We start from the raw sequence: 24,944 nt of genomic DNA, 5'->3' as shown, positions 1-24,944 counted from the left end.
TTACTAGAAAGCAAAGTTTTATTTGTCACAATGCATCTCGTTACATTCATAATATAGGTACAGACGATTAAATCGGGCGTACCCGCGCTCGAACGAAGTCGATGCAACGTTGATCCATGCTCGCGAGCCGCCGCACCGGCGGTACTTTTTTACGTAAAAATTTTCAATCGAAATCCCGGGTTTGTCGCTCACGGACAAAGAGAGAGAGAGAAAGAGAGAGAGAGAGAGAGCTAAAAAACATTTTGCGGCCGGACCCCGGATCGTCCGTACGCGGGTTTATGAGCGTTCGTCTCGATAATCGATACATCTCGGCGACAGTTTATTTCACCCGGGTTCTGGAAATGAAAATTCCTCGATCACATAATGAAGCCTCCCGCAGCGGCCGCGCGGATACGAACGAACTGCCGATTTTGGTTTTATTTCTTTTTACCTTTCTCTCTGTCTGTTCAGTTATCTCTTGCCCGCTCGACCGCATTTGAATCCTTATTGCACATCGCTCACTTTGTACCTGAGGCACGAAAAGTAATTCCTTTGCCGGCGTTCCCTCAAGATTACCCGCTCGCAAGCAATCTTCTGCACGAATACATTATGAAGTCCCTTTTCTGCATACGTTATCCGTACGTGTACACACACACACACACACAGACACACACACAAGCACGCACATTCGTACGCACATATGGATATTTTTTATCCTTCCCGAGTATAAGGTGATGAACGAGCTCTTTTTTTCTGAGACACGAGCTTTTTTTTCGGAAACCACACCTCAGTCGCGAGACTTCCCGTCTGATTAACCTGTGAGAGCTTCATTCAATTCGAGACGCGGTCTCCCTTTAGCGTTACATTACACATACGAAAGGCGCTTATCAAACGCGCTGTTGATCGAGTCCACAGAAGTTGCCCGAGACGCGTGTCCTATCTGTCCCGTAAGTCCCGTTGGCAGGATATGTCGAAGATCCGATAAATATCTGTCTATTCCCTCATCGACAGAGAATCGAGGATTTCCGAGAGAAATTCCGCCGCTCTTCCCTTTTCGCATCTCATTATCGAGCGTTTATTTTCCCGCGCGATATATTGAGGTCTCCACGCGATTCCTTTGAATGATGTAAAAGTAGATAGCTCTTCATTGACGCATCGCTCGTGTCGTTTTGTCTTTTTAGACATCATCCCCTTTCCGTTCACTGTTAGCTCTTTCACACTTGCACATCGAATAATTGTCGAATGACCGCACAGGCAAAGCGTCGATAGAATTTTCAATTATCTCGCAAAGAAATTTTATGAATGATAAAATAGAGTTATAAGATGAGAAATAATGATTTTGATAGATTAAAATACGCTGCTCGATACACAATTGTAGAGAATCTCATTAAATGTAGAAAGAGATAATATGATTTAAAAAAATCTTTTTTTCAAGAAAATTATTTTACTTGTAAAAGTTTTTTTATCATAAATATAAAATGTTAAATAAATATATTTTACATTGATTAGAGTTACGATATTTTCTTGAAGCTATTGATAAAATAATTGATAAAGTAATTATTGAAAAATTATTAGAATTAGAAATGTGTCCGAAAATGTGCATGATCTTGTTAATACTTTGTTGAATTATAAATTATACATTAAGATTGTAAGGCTATATGTTAATTTATGAATCTCTGTTATGGTTGATTATATGTCAATTATTATTACATAAACTCCGAAATATCTAGCGATATATTTTTCTTTACATCGCTTTCGGTCTTCTGTACTTGGAATTACATACATTAGATTTCGTCTTGTAACTTGATTTTGTCATTCATATATTTTTTTTGTTAGCGCGAATTTACGTATGAAATGTGCCTTGTATTAATTAATTAATTAATTTGATTACGCGCGGAATGCGATTAATATTTCGCGAAATATTCACTGGCGATTGTAACGTTCGACATTGTAGTAAATTAATATTTAACATATTAATATTGCCAAACTTTCTTGGTTTGATTTTTTGTCACGAGCACTTCACGATTTCGTTTATTTCAGTTATTTAAATGCAATTTTCCACAAAACTCGACTCTTCGTCCTGACTACGAACACTCCCCTCGGACAGGATATCGCGACACGTCTGCCTGCGGGAAGTTGTTCTTCAACGCAGGATAATGCACAGCAGCCACATCAGTTTCGTCGCGTACGCGGAAACGGCACGATAGCTTCTTGTCAAGGATGCAAATGGTCCTTATGATCCTCGCGCCGCAGCATTTCTTCCTTTTATCTCCGGAATAAACCGGAAATCAGATGCACGTCTCGTTCGCCACGATCGGTGAGATGCCGTCTCGCGTTTCTTCGTTCGATCGATATTTGGTCCTACCGTTACTCGCTGCGAAGGAGGATCTCCTCATATCTTGTGGCTGCGTGTCGGGACTGAGGAAGTCGCACGGCATCCTTTCCGCGTCGCAGTGGCTCACGTCATCGTCCTCGTCGTCGTAACGTAATCTTATCGGCGAACGAAGCATCGCGCTTGAATGCGACACGTTGCATCTGAAAATAAAAGAAATTGCATTTATTTTAATTGTATAATAGCGAATTGATAAATAATCCCAATTCCGGGATTGTTTAACGTTGGCAACAAGGAGCAATTGCTGAGAAGATTGAGCCTTGAAATGATAAGTAACAAGAGTTACAAGAATTTAAACGTAACTGTTAGTAAATGTAATGTTCATATCTCGAAACTATATTGAAAATGTTCTGAAAAATTTCAGAAAAAATTATGGAAAATTCAGGCGTACTTTTTGACAAGCGAATAATCTTGATACTGATAAGATTGACAAGGGAGGGCAAATTAAGGTGGATGTGCTTACTTGATGCTACGTTGGTAGTGTACACTTCTCACGCGAACCAACTGGGACCCTCTTCTGGATCCGCATCTGCACACCGTGGTATCTCTCATACTACTGAGATCGTCCCTCGTGATGATGGGACTCGTCGGCGTGCAGTACAGCGTTCTCTTGAACGCCAACCTGTACTTGGCGCTCATCACGTTGTACAGAATCGGGTTCACGGTGGTGCTGAAGTAGTACAGGCAACCGCCCAGCGGATATAGCCATTCGTTAATGTCGTTGAAGGCCGACACCTGATACACGTACATTAAGCGTTGAGCGTGAAAGGGCGCCCAGCAGATAAAAAATGTTATCACGACCGCACCTGTGGAATGAAGCCATCGGTATCTTTCACGTAGCCGTATATCATTGTCACCATTTCGAGGATTAGACAGAGAGAGAGCGAAGAGCGTCACGCAGGAGGGATTATCGAAAATGATATAAAACTTGAAGCGCCCCGCGTAACTTTGATTTGTTAAAAACAAATTTAATTCCCGACCGAAACTGATTAAATAATCCATTAATAAAATCTTAAATCAAATATTTGCTAAAGGAGGATTTTTGTTTAATTAAATAAAATTCATGAAAAGAAATGACAAGATAACAGCGCCTGGAAACATTTTGATTTGCCGAAATCTTTATCCATAAGAAGAATTTTTCGCGAATCTAAAAGTATTCTGAGAACATAAAAACGTGTCATCTCTAATTAAATTCACCAATTTTTACTCCATTCCGTGATACCTGGCCATAAAATGCAGACACTCTCTAAATCTGAATCAGTGACTATTCATTGATTCAGATTTAGAGAGCATGGAAATGTCGCTTTATTGCTACCTTATATCGATTATGGAAATGTATTCACGTGATAAAAAAAGATATGCTCTCTGCTCCTGTTCTTTGACGTAGCGAGACATTTATAGACACACAAGATATGGAAAGAATTCAATATTTATTACCATCGAGTATTCCAAATTGTTTAGAATAAAAAGTGCGTAACAGTGATTGAAAACTGTCTATCAAATAAGAGAATTTATGCGAAGCGATACTGAGAATGTCATGGGAACGACGGAATACAGACGTTGGTGGAAATTTAAACGATACTTTTACCATATCGTGCGACAGGCTATTCAGGTATTGCCCATAATTTATTATATCCTCGCGCTTGAATGCTCTACGAGCGATATTCCGCTACCGTGAATCGGCGACTTTGCGTCGATATAATACAACCATACAACCTTACTTCTTGTTAGATTATAACTGAACTACGGTATCTTTGTGGCCATGGAAATAGGAAATCGCAGCTCGATAATTAATAGATGCTGCAAACGACTCTTTCTTATCTTCGCAGGAGTACTTTACATAGCTGTTTACAAGCGCGACATAAAAGAATGACATCAACATCACAATGATGTTGATGATGCACGGGCGATGCTTGCGCAAAAGAAGAAAACGTTCTTCCGGGAGTAATAAAACTAGGAAAATAATTATTAAGCAATTAAATCCCACTTAATTTGAATTACTTAAATATAATTTAAATAATACATTTTCAAATCAAATAAAACATTTATTACTTGTAATAATGGTTGGAAGTAAGTAAAATTTGCCAAAAGTAAGTATTTGCCGCAGAAATTCCATATTTTAACATTTAAATTTATTCTTCTGACATGAACTTTTTCCCTGAAATATTCAATGAGAAATTGAGGATATCAGAAATGTGAAAGAATTCCTTCTTATGTTATACACCGCGATCGGCAGTACTTTCATTTCTTTTTAAAGGACTATTTTTCAAGAGTAACATTTTTCTCCCGATTCACGACGAGGAATAATATTAAAAATTCCACGTTGTTATATACGCCGTATCTCTGAGAAACTAAATCAAGGAACTACTCGCGTTATGCAAACATCACTTTTTCTAACGACGTGGGATAAATCTTTCACTGATATAATTGCCCATAAACTTTAAGTTAATTTTAGATTGCATCGACTGCAGAGCCGAGTGGCGGCGCGCAAATGCTTCATAAAAAAAGTAAAAAAGTAAAAAGCGGGATTATGACGGAGGATAAAAGTTTCTTTCGTTAGATATCTTGTCATGAGGTTGATGTGAGAATAAGCCCACTTCGGGCTAATGACGCAGCTTACCGCGTTGGGAACTATCGCGATATTACGTCCTCAATGTGTTACAGAACTTCATTCGCCGTCATGAAACATGCGAGCGAATACGAAAACCGTGCGATTATCGTATGGAATTTCAGGAATTTTGACACCTCCGTAATAACTGCTCTCGAAAATGGCACTCGCAATATGACCCCTCGCAATTTATCGTACGTCAAAAATATTAAAGCACGCTGATACAGGGGCTTGGACAAGATTTATGTAAAGGAAGAAAAATTGCAACTCTTACGTACTATTTTTATCTTTCTCGTTTTGCTCGAATAAAATTCCCATACATTTCACGCGCAGTTGCTTTCAACTTTAAAACGATATTGTCGATATTATATGTCGATCAGAAATATACACGCGATATCTTTTGCAGCATTATATTACTTTAGAAACACAACTTACGTTCGTTGCGCGTCGAGTTAGTCGATTCTTCGACTTCGTGCCTTCTAATAAACGAATACCGTCGTGACGGAGATCGACAGTGATATAAAATTCCATCGCGTGTGATTTATAAAACATACGAAATTATGTCTGACGGCCTCGGGGGTGTAAAAGAAATGCGATCGAAATAAAACGCGGCGTTGTCGCGGCGCGATAAATTCGATGTGGCGTGTCGCGCCAGTTCTATGTGTATGTGTGTGTGTGTGTGTGTGTGTGTGTGTGTTTTCTCTGTGCGGAGAGTGAGGTATTTTGATGTTCCGGAAAAGACGGAAATTTACTGAGCATTCGGATGATGGCTTTTCGTGATTGAGCCTGCCTCGTCTCTCCGTGAACGGAGCCCTCGATGCTCTGCCCGAGACCGTTGCTTTGTATTCGGAGGCCCATCCTCACGTAAAGCACCGCTATGGACAACATCGGCACGAGGAAGAATATGAGGCAGCTGAGCTCGTAAAGCGGGAACTTTGGCATGTTAGGCAGCAACATGGCACACATTGCCGACTCCTCGGAATGACGACCGGATCCTGCAAACAGATGCGGACAACACACGTCCCTCTTCTGAACTTCCATCTCATTATCTCCGGTATTCTATCTTTATAGATGATATAAACCCGACAAAGGGCGGGGGACTTTATTAAACTTTTCATACTGATAATGTTAATAATTAATTGCCACTTGGCAATATTAAGTCAGGATTTATTTTTTCCGTGAAACCAAAAAGTTCTAATTTTCGGAATGGTATCGGAATCGTATCTTAAATGAAAAATTTATAGCATATAACCGCTGGCAATTAAAACCTGTGACTTGGGTTTTTTTTATAAAGTTCATTGCAGTTACACGAATGATAAAAATCTGTCACAGACAGCCATAAATTGTTAAAAAGCTTTTAATTCGAATTTTAGGGAATATGCTGGTTTTATTAATATCCAATAATCTGAAATACAAATTCTCTTGCAAATGGAATTTCGTTATAATCTGTCAGCTACATATTGCAATTGTCGGATTAAAAGCTTTAAATCATATCAGTACAGAAGCATTATAATATGTTCTAATTAATTTGCGATTGTATAACCACTTATCTGTGCGATGTGTAAAACGGATTTAAATATTTGAATTGGGGTTTTGTTAAGTATACAATGTTTGAAATAATAATTTGCATGTTTTATGATCACGGAGATAGAAAAAGTTGTTCTTGCAAACAAATTCATAAAATATATAAATAATTGATTTGTAAATATCGATTTAAATTAAATTCAAATATTTTTAGATCAATAGTACAAAAATTTGAAAAAATGCTCCAATTATTCCGGAGAAACCAAAGTTTTAATTATTTTACTCTATACATATATATTCAATGAAAAAATTAATTGTATCTTACTCCGTTTTGCATATAAAAATCGTTTCAGTCGATCGTGTCAAAACTGAGAATATAATTCTACTTATAATTTTACGTGTTACGTAACATGAAAACATTTAAAAAATTGAAGAAGGATCTTTTAACATTATTACGCAAGTTTCAATTTATTAAGCAAATAGTTAATTATGCAAATATTAATATTATTTATATGATCTATTTTATATCGCGCGATTCGAGTTTTAAACATAAATTGTCCATTATCATTTTCGGATTTTGAGGGTTTGAAGTAATATACGAATCGCCGGGATAATTTGAATAACGATATAAATTATATGCAATATATCAATCGTTCATCGATAATTTCGTGTATTTCGCGAGATTATGCGTTGCGTATAATTAACGAGCAATATCGTGCGTTTATTTTTACGTCCTATATTAAATGAAAAAATTACAAGAATAATTCATAATATTACAAGTATTTTTAAACAGTTTTAAAATAGCTTTGTTTTAATATAAATACAATACACTGGCATAAAGTTATATAATAATAGGTTAATTTGCATAAAGAATTAAATACTATCTCGATCAAATAGAATAGATGATATTGTTTTGAATAAACGTGAGAGAGAGAGGATAATCCTTTTATCGAAAATAGGTTAAATTGCGTGGGACAGAATACATATGTTGAAATTATTTTGTAAATTTAAATATTTCGTAGCGACAAATCCTCCCCCTCCTTCCCCAGGCCATTCACCAGCAGATCGGTGGGCGTGTAGCCCTGGGGTTTGTTATTGTTGCGTACCGGGTCGTATTTCCTTTCCGACACTCAAGTAAGCCGGCAGTGGCGCGTGCCGCTCCGTGCAATTTACATTATCATTTCTCAAAACAGGATTATTCTTTACGAACGATACAATTTGCACGATTGATTGATTAATTATTACGATTTGTATGCGACAGATATTTATTGACGCGGTTATTTTACGAGCTTACTTTACTCATTTTACGTCGGAATCGAAGCAATAGGAAATGAGAGTTGTATATCATTTTATTGGCATATTTATTGCCGGCAATTATTCCTTTATTAATGACTCTTGCGAAACGTCGCATTGCTCACTAACTTCTTCGGTCGATTAAAATGCGGTTTATCAGTTATCATTCCCGGATGAGAGTGCAGAGTAATACACGAATTGCCAGTTCGGAATATTTAAATAATGAAGAACCGTCCTGCGCGAACTATTTATTGGTAGTGTTTCGTATTTATTGGTAATATTTTCGCAAGAATGCATATCGCATTTGATGTCGGGAGTGCCGTGCAAAATGCCGCGCGATCTGTATTTCGATTGTTATTAATATACGTACAATTCTAATTAAGTGTAATCGAAACCTGGATCCTTTATATAGGTACAAACAGGAGTTTAAAAAAAAATGCAATTGAGAATACCATGATATATTAATGATATTAATAATATAATATTTAGAAAATTTTACTACTTAAATGTACCGTAATTGATTAAATTTTATCGCTTTAAAAAATAAAATCGTGAAATTAAAAATGCAAATAAAGATAAAATAAAATTACAATAAATAAAGAATATATTGATATATCGAATTGGGTTCTCTTATAGTCTTTTTTTTTTCTCTCTTTCTTTTAGAGTTAAACTTTACATAAGAGAATGCAAGAAAGCAATATTCAGAATTTTTATTCAATTTGTCTAATTGTGAGTTTAAGTTAGAAAATAAACAAGAAATATCTCACTGTGTTAAAGTATATTCTGCACAATTTATTTAATAGAAAACGCACGAATGAGTGTAAACTGTATTTTTTGTATATAGAATATAAAAAATTATTTGCATATCAGTTAATTTAAATGCTCGATATTAAAATATTATTTTTAAATGTTTTATATATTAAAAATAAATTTGATAAAATATTAGCGTTATAATGACGAGATATTTATTTTGACATAAAAGTTCAAAGCGTAAAAAATTTATGCTTATATTGAAAGTATGCTGATACATATATCGATTATACGGAAAGTATTTTAACATTTCAAAGAGGAACATGTCTAGCACATATCTTCTTGGAAACTGAGACGTTTATAAAGTAAGACTATGTTCCGAAACTTCTCTAAAATATTCAAAAATACAGGAGCCCGAGAAACCACAATGTCAGAAGCATTCTGAAGTTGCCTTGTTATTTTCATGACCATATCGTGTAAGGAAGAAAAAAGGTATATGAATTATAAATTTATTGTAAATTGTACTGTAGTTTTTTTTTAAATAATTGAAGTACTACATAATTAAAAATTATTAATTTATGTACTCGTACATACGGAATATTTTGATTTAATTTAAAAAAATTCTTCAATTTTTATAATATAAAGAATATAAAGAATCGATCACTGTTATACATGAAATAATTTATCTAATCTTTGCACTATATATTTGCAGTATATAATCTTTACAGTATATATATTTTTCCTTCTATAACATAACCTATGCAAATAATAAAATATAATGGCAATTGATTTGTATGTAATTTCAAGGTTATATTTTAGTCTGAAAGAATTCACACTAAATCTCGCTTTAGGTGATTTATATGTAATACTAGCTTGAGCTGTCCAGCGTTGCCCGTCGAAAAATATGTGAAAACACATTTTACCCCTTTTTACCCTGTTAGGAGTCGAATTTCTAAAAATCCCTTCTTAATGGGTGCTTACGTCATAAAAGGAATATACTCCCCGAGTTTCATGTTTCTAGGTTTAGAGGTTTGGGCTGGGCGTTGATGAGTCAATCAGTCAGTCAGGGGATTTTTGTTTATATATATATATATATAAATTTAATATTGAAGAATATTAAAATATACAATGTACTACATATATAAAATTAAATTGCACACATATATTAAAAAATACACATATAAAATTATGAATAAAACTCCATTATGAAATCTGTTGCGAATTATTGTCTAAAATGGGCTTTTCACTATCTGTTATCCAGTTACATGAAATATAAAACGTGACATTAACATGGACGCTGAACAATTACAGCGATTTATAATCTTAACGATGCACATTAGGTGCATTGTTATACCTAATGTTAGTACTGTTAGTATTATAAAGATTATAAATCCCTAGACTTTAAGATGATTTAAGATTTAAGATTTTAGCAAATTAGTGAAGTTTGCGATGAAAATTAAATTCTATACAGATGTATAATGCGCGTTTGCACTTGACGAACACCGCTATCATTATAAGGGTAGGTACTATTTCATTTGTCGTACGATTTGGCGTAATTCATTTTTTACCCATTTTGCGTAAAAAATGTTAGAGTAAAATATACGAAGACATATATTTTTAACATTATCGTCACTTTCTTTTTTTTTTGTAGCACAGCATTAAGTCCGCGATTGCCGAATTGTACATTAAAACAGAGTCATATATATAATTATTTGTTTTATTGATAATCCTATGATAAAAATATTATATAATCACGAAAATGACATGATTACAAAATTTATTGCATTAACATGAGAAATACGTGTTTCTTGATGCCGCTAAATTTATATTATTCTTCGCACTGCCGGATAATAAGTTTCTTGTGCGATCTGACGCAGTTGATAATCGCGATTTTCATCGGTTGTTCGTGATAATAAACGTTGATGAGCACCGTGAAAAGCCCCTCTTTGTGCGATATAATTGCGCTCAGTATATCATCGTGATGAGCGTCGCTGGTTTCTCATTGAATATCCGAACGCGTTATTATTATCACGTCGCGGCATATGATGCGCCTAAGAGCTTTTATGAAAATTAAGAATCTATCTCAATTTTCTCTTTCGATTTGCTTGTACTCTCTGGGTAAATGCAACCGAACGTCAAGTGCGAAATAGGAAGGAATTTTTTCTCGATACATTTTATATCTGATATCTGCAAGGAATTTCGTTAACTTGTGTAGATGCCTTTGATAAAACTTACAAATAAATTAAACCAAAAATAATATATTTAAATCGACAATAATTGGCAAAAAATATACATAAGAACTTCACAATGTTTTAACCCAACAAATAAATTAAACTAATAGAAATTAATTTAAACTTATTTAAGGACGTTCTCCGGTCCTTATACTAGAGAAAATCGAATTTCTTTAGATTTTCTTGAAACTGTGAATATACGTTAATTTAGGTGTGCTTTATGCGTGGTATAAATTTCAGTACCTCTTCCGGTATAAAAAATAAAGATACTGAGCCTCAAAGTTTCAACTTTTACTAATGAAAAGGTTTTCCAGGCCAAACGGTAAGAGATACGAGGTTGGTCAAAAGGACCAAAGTTGCTCCTCTCGTCGAGTTCTATAAGGAAAAAATGCCAAAATAAAAAAAAATAAATTAAAAAATTTTTTTTGGTAAAAATTGAAACTTTGAGGCTCAGTATCTTGATTTTTTATACCGGAAGAGGTACTGAAATTTATACCACGCATAAAGCACACCTAAATTAACGTATATTCACAGTTTCAAGAAAATCTAAAGAAAATCGATTTTCTCTAGTATAAGGACCGGAGAACGTCCTTAAGTACAATTAAATAGATAGATACGCGGAACAGAAATTAATAGGAATTAATTAAAAAAATATATATTAAAGGATGAAATTTAAACCACTACCTTGAATAAAATAACTTTGTTATTTAAACCACTAAATTTAAACTACTACCTTGAATAAAATATTTTTGTTATTTTTGACTACCAAGTGTGTAAAAATTTGTTGTTTTAACACAAAACAGTATTATTTTAACTCCATCGGCTTAGTTAAATTAATGGCATGTTTTGAGTAGAAGCAGTGACGACAAATGATTCAAATTAAGTATAATTTTACACCATTGGTTAAAATTTTACACTACGAATTAAACAATGCATTTAAATATAATTATATAGATATAGATACGCCGAACAGAAAAGTTTAAAAGCAATCTCTAATTTTGAGACTAAAAAGCTCGTATCTTCGTGAAATAATTTCTTATCGGTTTTCTTTTAAATTTAGCTCTTTGCAATTTACGTACGTTGAGTAGATCTCGAAATGGTCGCGTAATGTTGCGATCAAGGCTAGAGATTGATTTACTGTTGATTTACCCCGAAAATCTGTGGCGACACGGTCCATTTGACATATTCACGCGACCACAGAGGTGTTTTACATCACCACATGTTGCAATTTGGAAACAGCTATTTCCGTGATATAACATTCAATGTCTACTCGCGATCAAAACAATTCCGACGGAACATTGTGTTCCGAGATTGAAATAAATGCTCATAAATTTTAAAGAAAACGTTCTAACCTTTTGCTTCTATTGCTACTTTTTATTGTCTTTTTAATGCAGATTATTGGGTTTGTCATAAAATTTTTGTAATCTAGTTTTACTTTTAATTAATCTTTCCTTTTTCTTTGTCAAAGGAAATTAATGGATTCTATCTAACTCTCTCTCTCTCTCTCTCTCTACCATACGCGGTATCGATTTTAATTATTTTGTTTTTTAATTATGGAGCTCCGTGATAACTTTAGTAATTATTTGTAATAATACAGCGAATCTCATAACCGCGCAGAATTAGTTCAGATATTGATTATTTAAATTGAGAGATAGCTCGATGGTGTCGTCTTAATATATTGTTTTATTATTATTTAAATGAGCGATATATAGATTTAATTTCTATTTATTTATTTTAATTCTTCCGAAATGTTTTAGATATATTTCTTATAATCTCTCTTCGTAAATTAATTTTTTACGCGACTCGTTTAGATTTTTTTTATATAAAAAAGAAGTCACTTTCGGTTAATTATTTTCCTTCGGTTAATTATTTTCTTGTGTCTACGATCATTGAAATCAGAGAACCGATGAAAAATTCGTCGCAGAGATAATTGAACGAGCGTTTGCTTTAAGTGAGTTTACTCGTCGATAGTCCACAAGTGTACTCACGGTGAGCAAATAGACCAGCAATAATTACACGTAGAACGCAAACTCGCTACGTTCGTGCATCTATTCAGTTCTCTTCCTCAATGATCCCTATGCGGTTAACATATTATTTTTGACTCGGCCTATTTTCACAAGGCTAAAAATGGCAGATTTTCTTGAAGAGAAAGTAAAAATAGAATAGAAAGTAAGAATAGAATAAGAAATAATAATGGAAGGAGAAATAAGTAAGGAAAGATGAAATAAAGAACGAAGATCAAGCAGAATGAAAAGATTACAGAGGGATAAGAAATAAGTGAATTAAAGGAAGATCGAATGGAGGTTGCGAATGAAGAAGATTCAAAGAATTAGAGAAGGCGGATTGCAAATGGTAAATTATAAAATTAGAATGCAGAAATTTAGGAGGATGAAAGGAAAAGTTAACGAAGAAAATCGAACAAAGTGAGTGAATTAAGAAAAAAAAAGATGAGGGGAAAAAAGGGAACAGGAGAGATATAGATGAAAGGAGGCTTGGCGAGGTAAGCTTAATTAAAAGGAACTGTAGAAAAGGGAACAAAGAAAAAGAAGTCAGGAAAGCGGGAAGAAGATCTAAAACGGAGGGGAACAAGAGGCAATTAAAGAAAGAAGATCAAAAGGAAGATTAGAGCAGAATTCCAATATTATTCTGTACCCATCTAATTTAATATTTAATTCTCTCTCAAGGGCTCACATTTGTGAGCTCAGGTTTGACAACCTGAGGTACCCAAGCCGTTCAGGTGTTTGATCAGATCATCTTTAATCCACTTTAGATGATTTACAATTTATGAAAATTAAAGACAGAATTCTATTTATAATTTTATAGACTACAAATCTTGCGAGTGCTTTTCATATTTTGTAAAGTACTTACTTAAAATTATAAATAGAAGTAGTAAAAACTATATGTACATACCTATATTACAAATTTCTGGGGTTCGTAATTTTCTTTTTTCTTATCTCGTAATCGGTGATATTATTCTTGTGTTATAGTTCTCGTGAAAAATATAGAACTTTTATCTACGGCACTCATATCACTGAGCACTCGACCGAATATGAGTAGCTAAGTTATTAACACAAGAGATACTCACTTGGCGGATACTCGATGTAATTGACGGTGGTGTAAGCGGCGAAGGGTAGGGCGAAGATGAGAGCTAGCAGCCAGGCACCCAAGATAAATCGTATAGGTCGTTTCAGTCCGCTCATCGAGTACAAATGCAGGGGGTGGCATATAGCTAGGTACCTCTCCAACGAGAACACCACTATCGTTAAGACCGACACGTAAGATGACCTTAAAAAGAACACATAATTTTATAGTGTCGTTACACGGACACCTATTCACACGAAAAAAATTAGTATTATTAAGAAACATGTTATTAACATCGGACTTTAAATATATTCTTCAATATATAGCTCTACTCTTCTCACTTTTATCTAAATTTTTGGATATTTCACAATTTTCTTATAATTAAAACATTTCTTAATTTAAATTTTAAAATGTATAATTAAATTTTTAATTAAATTTTAAAACGTATAATTAAAAAACTTGAAACTATAGTCTTGAACGCAAATCGTAAGATATTTCTAAATTTTATTGATACATATTTATGCAGTTTCTTCTAGTAAAAATATATCTGCAACAAGAGAGATGTGTAACGAGCTTCCTAAGAGGGAAGATTATTTCAAAACAAGTTTATGTTTTGTATGTACATAAATGTTGCAAGATCTTATTAGTTTCAGTATTATTCATGTATTTCTTAAGGTTATTGCATGGGAGATCTCATATGCAATCTAAATGCAGGATAAACATGTTTCGGGCAACTATACGTACTTACTAATACCTTTAAGACTCCGTGTAGTGAGCTAATTTATTGTACAGTTATATACTTTGTGCATCCTCCTCTTGCATCCTCTCTATTTCTAAGCTCAATTATCTGACATTTATTTTGGAATACAATTTATTTTGTAGAAAAGTTAGCAAAATTTATCTACGCACTTGTTGCTTAGTTTTATCAAAATATTTTTTTTCTTTGCTGTTCTTCTTATTATAATAAAGTATAAATTATCAGCTGCATTGCGTTAGAAATTCTAATATAGAGTTTGCAATTAAGCTGTTAAGTTTGCCTCTCTGTTCTTCTTATTTTTTCTTTCGTTAGTTTTTTATTGTCTGAAACTTACGTTTCTGAAACGTACGCTCGTATTTTGCACAGACCCACTCCAAATGTCCACGGATATTGTTGCCAAAACACGCTTAACTCATTGGGCAGTCCTGAAAGCAAAGTAAATATTGTCGATTATTGTATCATATGTATGTATGAGTCCGTAAATATGGATTGGAAAAAAAGATTGGCATTGAAAAGGGGATTGTGTGGTGTATACGTGTATTACGTTGTGATTATAATTATCTGTTATCCCCATACCACTCTTTTGCAAGGCGATACTTAAAAAAAAAAAAAACTACAAAAAGTCCAAATTATTGCTCGCAAAAATCTATAAACGTTACTTTACACACTTTTCTCTGGGATTATTAATTACCTTTATTGATATACAAGGAACGTGAAACGTCCGCAATTTGTAAATAGAAAAGTATCAAGCGACATAAAAGCAAATCTTCAGAGTAATATTAGATTCTTTGTTAAAAGCTAGCACAGGTATAATTGTACGAATCGTAACGAACACGCGTAAACGAAAAGACACAGAAACAGGGCGAAACAGAGATTCAATTGTCATATAATTTATGCAGAGAGCCTCTCGCGACCAATCACTAATTACAAAGCAGCGAGTACAACTCGCGTTACAATTTGCGCTCCGGTGAATTTTCTATAAATCAATTTTTGCTGTTGAAATTTAGAGTTTGAGAAACTTTACTTTCTTTATATAAGTATAAAAGAAACTTTCGAAACTTTCTTTTCGGGAGTTCTCTAATAATTAAATCTATTTTATAGCAGATGTATAATGATCATTGCGTGTGTATGCATAATTCAAAGTCGAGCATTGGCACATACATTATTTTTAGTTATAATAAAAAACTAATTAAAAAAGTGATATTCCACATGACAGAGAAGAGCCTTGAGCTACATTATTTTTTCTCTTGCGTTGATAACAACTGAACGAGATTCTGGTATTAATTGTGTTTACAAGCGGTGATGCCGCATTGCAATTACCTGTCACCGCAAATTACTTCATGACTCGCTACGCGTTATTTATTTCCCGCGCGGGACGCATATGCTAAATTCTTCTTATATTTTTTTTTACAAAGAAGAAGAAGAAGTCGGTTTGCCAACCATGGAACGTAGTACTGATTCGCATCGTTTATTATATCCGGTTGTTGCATATGCAAAATATGTTGGATTTAAAATGAAAGTAAATATTTTCTCTCGCATTGTTTTTGTTTCCCTTACATTATGTTAAAATGTAACAATTCTTTCACACTTCGCAAAAATATGCTCCAATTTTTGCGAAATGTTTGTAACTTGCAAGTTACAGTAAATAATACTATTTTATTATTTTACTGTCCAGTATACTGTCATGGGATTAGTCGAAAATATAAATCTTAATTAAGGGTGTTTGTTACAGGACTCTGACAGGAGTAAAAATGAGGAAAAATTTGGGGAATCGTAAAAAGCTCGTACTTCTGTTAATTTACAACTTTTTATGAACTCCTCGAATTTTTTCTAACTTTTACTTCTGTCAGAGTCTTGTAACCTCTTAAGGAAGAAAAGAAAATGATGTGATAAAAGTGAATCGTTATCTTATGAAGAAGATGAGGATCTATTAAAGTTGGCGTTTTATACCTTTAGATCTTTAGTTCTTACAATTTAGTTAATCGATAAAGTTTTGTTGAAACAATTTTAAAAACTAATTCTTTATTAATAAGTATGAGACTATAATTCTTTATTATTTTATATAAAAAAGTATTAACGTATAATTATTAAAAAATGAATATTGCATAAGATATTTTATATATGTTACAGTAAAGTATGAAATATATATATTGTAAAATGTCAATTTTCGATTATTTCTGCAGGATCTAAATATTTTTGCAAAGTAACAAAGAGAATCGATTTATATAAAAAATACATGGTTCTATTAAAAAAAGACGAGAAATCTTCATGGCAGATAGTATTCCATTTATTCTATAAAAGATACAGGTAAATTTTAAAACGTCAAAAAAGAATTTATTGTATATCTATTTTTAATAGTCCCCGAAAAAGACAGCCTATAACGCTTGTATTCTGGTCCCCTGGAGATCACGTCGGAAAAGTGTTGATATAAAACCAACATTCCTGTACAACGATCTGATATGACAAATTAATATATATAGCAAAAAGATTATCGCAGACGATAATCTACCGCTTATTTGACAAGCTTCGCCTTTATGGCGAAAAAATAAATCTTTGCGCTGATCATACGAGAGGGAACTGACAATATCCGGCGGTGAACTGACAATATCATGAAGTAATGCCTATTTAATATGCACATCGCCTGACGCTGATAGCTCCGTTTTTTATTTGTTTTGCGCGTTGATATCCACGTTTTCGATATGCTATTTATGGATTCCAAAGATATGTAAAACATGTTTATAAATAATGCAAGAGACAGCGTAAAGGCGACGTTTTATTTAACGATTTATCCCAATACTTGGTATCGGGTATCACTAAAACGCATCTGGCGTCGTAAAATTACACAATTCAATGGTGAAAGTTTTAGCTTTTCGTGGCGGCATTAATGCCGTGCCACTAAAACTTTGGACAAATCCCAATATATTCCCGTATATATTTCGTATTCGGATTATGGGATTTGGATATTGAGATTTGTCCAAAGTTTCTAATACACATATATCAATATTCGCGCCGCAATTTTCACAATTGATGGTCTTCATCCAGAATATTACGAAAGATTTTTATCTTTTATTAAATGTATTTTTCTTAATATAGTGTTAGATATCGTATAAAGCAAATTACACAAATCACAATATCAAAAGATTCTGCAATTATATTCTAGAATATCGGAAACTTTTTTAAATTTAAAATTCTGGAAATTTTTAGTTCAATAATATCGCGCTAAAATTTTTACTTTTTAACTAAATAAATTTAAAAAAACAAATCTTCAAACTATTTGGAAGCCTTCTTCTGCATTCCGGTATATTTACCATGCATTTCCGGTATATTTACTTGCGCACCGCTCTCTTTATTTTTCATTAAGGATTTTGCATTTAGTTTACCTTGCTCCACTTTACCTTTACTTTATATATATACGTGCCGAAAAATAAAGCACAACAACGCGCGGATAAAAAACTTAATAAAGCATTGATGCATATTGTTTACGGGGGCGTTGGTTTTATCGGGTTTCGTTCAATCACTTTGGATACTTGTGCGCGCAATCGAACGCCGATGCGAAGTTGTAAATCGTAATTAATCGAAGGCCCGGCGGAATTGCATTAGCCACACCGCACGGAGTTGCCCATTTTATCCGACTTCGGAGATCGACAAAATCCATTAACTCGCAGTTAATATCGAGTACGTGACGAATCCTCAAATCACGTGATAGAACGTGTTCTCGCATAGACATTGGCTTTCACTAGGCTCAATGACGGGCCCTTATTAGCCCATCATTATAATGACGATATCGGAAGATTCGTGTTTGAGAAGTTTAAAGTTCACAATTGAGAGCTCAAGGCTCAATTATATGAACAACACAACTCTCCACATAAACTTGAAACTTTTCAGGCGAATTTGAAACTTTCCATGTAAATCTAATAAAAACTCGTTGCTCGTCAATTCCTCTTTGCATTCTTTTTATTGCTTTGGAGAAATGTTGAGAAAGAAACAATAAAACAATCTGTAGACTCGTTCATTGTGCTTGTGCGTTTCCGTACGCTCAAGATGAATATCTTTTTTTTCACCGTTTAATTAAATTTCCAATTAATTTCTTTAATTCTAAGTATTCTTTTATTACGTAAGATGCAATATAATGTTATAGAGATCCGCGCGAAATCGACGTTTCGCCGTAAAATTGAAGTTTTTTAAGATACGGAGTTCCCGTATTTTCCTGGCAATCTGATATGTGATCAATGAAAGAGAACGTCGAAACGCAATATGTACGGCGTAATACGTATATATCCGGATTCTACACGAAGATCCTTTTAGCCAGAGATATATATCAATATATCGAAACGCAGAGTTCTTCTGGTTCTTAAAAGTTAAGAGCTGCTGAAAATAGAATGATTTTTATGAATCAAGCTTCAGTAAATCAACTGGAAAGTATTATATCTCTTGTCAGGAAAGCATACGCGGATAATCTGTGAGACATCCTGTAAGTTCAGACATCAGTCTCTACCTAGAGTCACGTCGTGAGAAACGGATTATCGCTAGACCATATATAGGTATTCGGAACACATATGTGTCTGTACAGGCGAGCTTCTTGCATTCAGATGAGAAACGATACCTTTCCAAGACGTTATTTTTCATTTGCCGCCTTTCCTCGCTGCGAAAAGCGACTTTCGCGGTACTAGTTTCCGAGGCGCACTGATCTACGCGGATTGTAAGGATGACCAGATTCTTAATCCTCGCGATATAGCGCGAGCTTATCTGAAGATGTCACTCTAACTCTGCAATCACCGAAGAATTATTAAAAGAATTTCGCAACTTTATTCATTAAGCAAATTGTGAGGATTATAAACTGCAGTATTCTTGTGCGCTCAATATAAAATTTTAATTATCCTGCTACATTATATGTGTATGAGTCTTTTCTACGCTTCCAAGAGAAAAGATATTTTAAGGAGAAAAATACACCGAGAAAAAAATTTTCTGCATTCTAGTAAATATTAGTTTGCATACAACTGTGGCTCCATTTACTAAAATGAAGAAAAATTTTTCTTTTTATAAGTACAGTGAGAAGCAAAAATGAACTCACTGTACATGTGTATTCACTGAGAAAAAATATACTAATAAAAAGGAAAATTGTTTTTATTTTAGTTAATTTTAGTAAATGGAGTCACAGTATGCAAACTAATATTTGCAAAAATACAGAAAATTTTTTTCTTAGTGTATTGAGTTTTATGCTCTCTAAATCTGAATCAGTGAATAGTCACTGATTCAGCAGTACTATTCACTGATTCAGATTTAGAGAGTGCCAGTCAAAAAGAAAATATATTATTACGACCGCAAAAAATGTTAAAATAATCTTCTGCTCGATTTTCACTCGATTCGGGATATCTATATTGCGTGAAAATGTTCACTAGCTTCAAGCTCTCATTTCCGAAATTCGTAAAGTACGAAATCAAGTGGCATATCAAATAAGGCCAAACAGTCACGAGATATGCCGATTGCAGTAAGGGCGGACAGTGTTTGAAACTTCGAGTAGCCGCTATCTATCGGGATGGAATACTCGGCGCTCGGAAAGAATGGGAAAAAACGAAGGACGCGCTGCATTCGAGCTCAATATCGGTTGCGTGACTAACGTGACTTTCATTTCAAAGTTTGTGATTATTTCTGCGAGTATTTTATCGTATTTTATTGCTGACGGACGGGACGTTACGCCATTGTTAATTACGAGGCGAAAATATCGACGTTGATTGTTACGTTAAAAAAAGAATCGTTCGATATGCCTATTTTTAAGCCTCGGGAAGTCGACAATAATATTATTCATTGCACTGGAATATTCATTAAGCGACGAGCTCGCATGTTCGTTTATCTTCGTCTTTGGTTAATTAATCTTTTAAATCTGATTGGTAGAATCTCCGCTCATTGTTAATCCCTAAAGAATATTTGTAACTCCGGAATTTATAAAGTGAAATCTCTGGAAAGGTCGTTTATCGCGTATTCAAAAATTGGATTTGCAGGAGGGAAATAAAATCGACCAAACAGTATTTTCGTGAAAAATCCATGTAGCGTGAAATAATTGTTCCGCAATATGTGGATGCCTGATCGTTAATCACTTTTATATATCTGACAGACATAGGATCCGTTTATTGGAAAGTACTATATGTCCGAGTTCATGAAGCAAAAGTATCGGATCACGTTGCAAAGGGAACAGAAACATTACACTACCAATAGCGATCAGAAACCGGAGAAAATAATTTGATGCTATTATTTCTACGTATTCATTCTGCGTTGAGTATACAAATTGTTCTATAATATCAGAAAGATGTTTTTCACATCATTTTTGTATCATATTTTTACATTATCTTTATAAAGATGAGGCTTCCATTTTTTAGCACAAATTGTTCTATAATATCAGAAGATGTTTTTCACATCATTTTTGTATCATATTTTTACATTATCTTTATAAAGATGAGGCTTCCATTTTTTAGTACAAATTGTTCTATAATATCAGAAGATGTTTTTCACATCATTTTTGTATCATATTTTTACATTATCTTTATAAAGATGAGGCTTCCATTTTTTATTCTAAACAAATATTAATACGATGGCACGACACAGGCATTTAGTTAAGTAGTCAGAAAAAATGGAAATAGAGAACAAAGCGTACACAGCATTGTTTTGTACACAGCATTAAAGCGAGAATATTCTTGCATTCGCGTTGATTTCAAAGATCAATGATTGTGGTTAGGATGAAAATGATATTTTCTCTAATGAATATTTACTTTATATTTATGAGGGGGATTATGATTATTTATTCATCAAGGATCGATACCGTGCAAATCAATATCCGGATTGTTTATTAATCACTGGCAGATGACGCTCGTAATTCTGACAGATAAACTGTTCAAGACAGCGCGCGTTGGGAAAATATCAGAGGGAAAACGGAGGCATTTCGAAAATTGCGAGCGCGATTTATTCACCGAGTGAAGGAAGAGCTGTCGATTAACGTCGACGTCTGGGATCGTCTGTCGTATGCATTCTTCTCTTTAAATACACGCGAGGGAAATATTCCTTTTGCGAGAGATTTCTACGAAGAGATAATAAAGAAATACGATTATTGGTCCCCTAATGGCGATCGTTTGACGGACATTCGCGATAAATTCCTGCAGTTCGCCACGTTCATCGTCGGAATGCGAGTGACAGATAGCCTTCTCGCTCGAAGAAAGCATATTGAATCCGAAAAAAATATATATAACACCGGAAAGGGAAGTTAACGAAATTGAAATGAAGAAAACATCATGAAGCCAAATACATCACGTTTAAACTTTTAAAAATTACCATAGAATTGTTTAAATCTCGGATTATATTTGATTTAAATTAGTGTATTTTGTAATTATAATGTATTTAATGTATTTTATTAGTGCATACCTCTATTAATCGATGCAAAAATATTGAAGATAAAAGGCGACGCGTTAAAATTTTACGCTGTTCCGCGATACCATATGATGAAAATATCGAAATTAATCCTTGGCACATAACCCTCAATCGTGTAATTAACACGTAATGAATAGGACACGGTGCTGTGTATACCTTTATTATCGCATATGTGGTGAGATTCATTACGATGATTATCGCCTGCGCGAAGAGACAATACAATAGTTAGGTTACAGTAACTTTGTTTCAGAGTGCAGCGACATATGTGCCTATTCTTCAGCCGCCCCAAGGTGCGACGTTTTGATCGCGACAATATCAATAGCTGATTAAATTAATCGTCGCCGGCTAAAGCGCACTCATTACGCGTATAATAATCTCGATCAAAAGCGCGTATAATAATCTCGATCAAACGATAAACAAAAGCTGACGATTCTAAATTTTCAACGGGTCGCGGTATAAAGTAAACCATTATGGTCATTAACAATTTACGTACACGTACGCGTTTTTCTCTGCACTTTTATTGTTAGCCGTTATTGCGAAAGCCCGTAGTATAAATACTTAATACGATTACTGCTAATTGGATGGGCAAATAATTATTACGCTCTGGGTGTGAAGCTTATAGCCAACTAATTAGGAAATGGCTGTAGAATGCGATTAATAAAACGTAAAGCCGAATTACTAACGCCACGCAACTTCTGCAGCGAAAACTTCGGCGGGCGCGGAACAGACGCGCAATAGGAAAACTCAGATAGGAAAACTTTAGAGCTTAGACTGGTTTATAACTGCATATCGGATCGAAATACCAAGCGAGTCACACTTCCGCCGATATTATTCTAGCTGCGCGCACGGTGTCAAGTAGAACGAGACGAGATAAATCAGACGCAGGGCGAAGTGGTGATCTTCCGACGAATTCGAGCGCACTGAACAACTTAGAACTATGCCGGGAGGAGAAAATTTTCAACAAGCAGAGAGAGAAATTTCTGTAACCCGAGAAAATAACTCGTACTAAAATTTAACTGATTACAAGATGCACTAATTTCAGGGAAGAAAGCAATTTTCCGAAAGCAGTTATTAAAATCTGAGTAAATAATTTACACAAATTTACGCACTTTAAATAGCAGTAAAAAGTAAGAAAATGTTGTGCTAAATAATTAAAATTTCATTTTCTGTATAATTTAACTACCCAAACAAATAACTTGTATTATTTTGCCGATTTTAAACAAAAAAGAGATTTTTTTATATCTTATAATTTATGTAAATAGCTCGTATCGTATTAATTAACTCATAATATAATTTATGTAATGTGTACTGTATTAGTTAACTCATATTATGCAATTTAATAATTGATTGCGGTTAGAAAATTAAGTCAGAGAACATGATAGTGTGTTATGAGGAAAATGTGTGAGAAATATTTTTATAACTCGGTAATTATTTGCTAAACCTTAAGTGACATTTACTCTTTATTAGCAAAATTAATATTGTACAATTTTCACTTTAATAACAAATTAATAAACGGTGAATACAAGTTAGGCGCGGTACGTGGTGCGCAAATAAAGAAATTAATAGTTACAGAAGTAACGAATTATAATGTATATAATATATACATATATATTCCAACTTAATAAACTGTAATAAAATTTCACTTTAATGTTTCACACATTCCAGAATGCGTTAAAATTTTAATTATACAATTATAACTTTTAAATGAAACATGACTGAAACTTTAAATATTTTAACTCGTATGTTGAAAATATAAAAATAAAATAAATTTTATTGTAATACTATAATTTTATAAGCGATATAAAAATTTATTAAATCTGTCTTTTAATTCGAAATTGATTTCCGAAATCTAACAATAATTTATTAAACAGTTATATTGACGTTATAAATATATTTATTGTGCAACAAATATCACATTTATATATTTTCCCAAATTATGAAATATTACATTTATATATTTATACATTTTCCCAAATTTATGAATTAAAATAATTAAATAATAAGATATATTGCATAATATGCGTACTATCACAGTCCGTAAAAGCATAAAGAATGGAAGAATCTCAGGAATTGCGTACTTCGATTTAGAATTGGAGTTGAAATTCGCAGTTGAAAAGAGAAGATAATTGACAGGAAGCCTGGACTCACCGAGAATCAAGAGAAGCAGGTCGGATATTGCTAGATTGAACAGATAGTAATTGGTGGCGGTTTGCATGACGGGATTTCGCCTGATGACGATGCAGGTGACCACGTTTCCGAACACGCCGGTGACGAAGATCGCGACGTAGACGAAGGTGATCGGCAACACGAGCTTCAACGGCAGGTGTTTCGGTCCCAAGATCGACTGCAAGTACTCGGACTCGTTCAGGTTCATCAATTCCGTGATGTTGTCGATCTTCACGACATATCGGTCCGAAAATTCCATACTTTGCGCGTTTCTTCAGCCCGATCGATCGCTTTTCCCCAGTCAGTAGTATCACCGATCGAATAGGAATGTCCGCCCTTCCTATCCTGGATAAGGAGGCTCGTTTCTTCTTCTCTTGACAGCCATGATTCCGCGCTACATTAAAATTCCAATCAAGCAATGCACAGAAACTTAACGTAGTCGATCGTTCTCTTGATTCTCAACACGTTAAATCGAACATCGCGCAAGCGAGTCGCTCGTAACTGACTCATTGCTCAAAAATGACGGTCACTGATCGATCGATTTCGATCGCTCGGTTTCATAGATATTTTCGAGAATGGGCTCGTGTTTTTTTCCGGGGGGATAATAGCCACGATACGCGCGAGAAATATGTATAACGGGGTGAAAAGTGCTCCACTCGACAGACCGTGAACAAGTGACGACCGCGGAGCGCTCCGGTCTTCGCTATCGGACCACGCGCCCATCCACCACGCATCCAACCCTTAACT

The 24,944-nt window shown here is 34.2% G+C and overlaps 1 protein-coding gene across 1 annotated transcript; it reads right to left on the bottom strand.

Annotated features, from left to right (window-relative positions):
- Positions 1-24,861, bottom strand: LOC139771310 (neuropeptides capa receptor-like). Its single transcript, XM_071703993.1, has 6 exons — positions 24,180-24,861; positions 14,950-15,040; positions 13,863-14,062; positions 5,732-5,974; positions 2,835-3,177; positions 1-2,514 (listed from the first exon to the last, which is right to left on the bottom strand). The coding sequence occupies exons 1-6, from the start codon at positions 24,454-24,456 to the stop codon at positions 2,268-2,270; spliced, it is 1,401 nt and encodes a 466-aa protein (XP_071560094.1). The 5' UTR covers positions 24,457-24,861; the 3' UTR covers positions 1-2,267.
- Positions 24,862-24,944: the final 83 nt, after the last annotated feature.

This window comes from Temnothorax nylanderi, unplaced genomic scaffold, assembly GCF_030848795.1.
Source record: "Temnothorax nylanderi isolate EJ_2023f unplaced genomic scaffold, tnyl_v1.0 TNYL_tig0003_pilon, whole genome shotgun sequence".
Lineage (NCBI taxonomy): Eukaryota > Metazoa > Arthropoda > Insecta > Hymenoptera > Formicidae > Temnothorax > Temnothorax nylanderi.
This window is presented reverse-complemented; position numbering and strand designations above follow the sequence as displayed.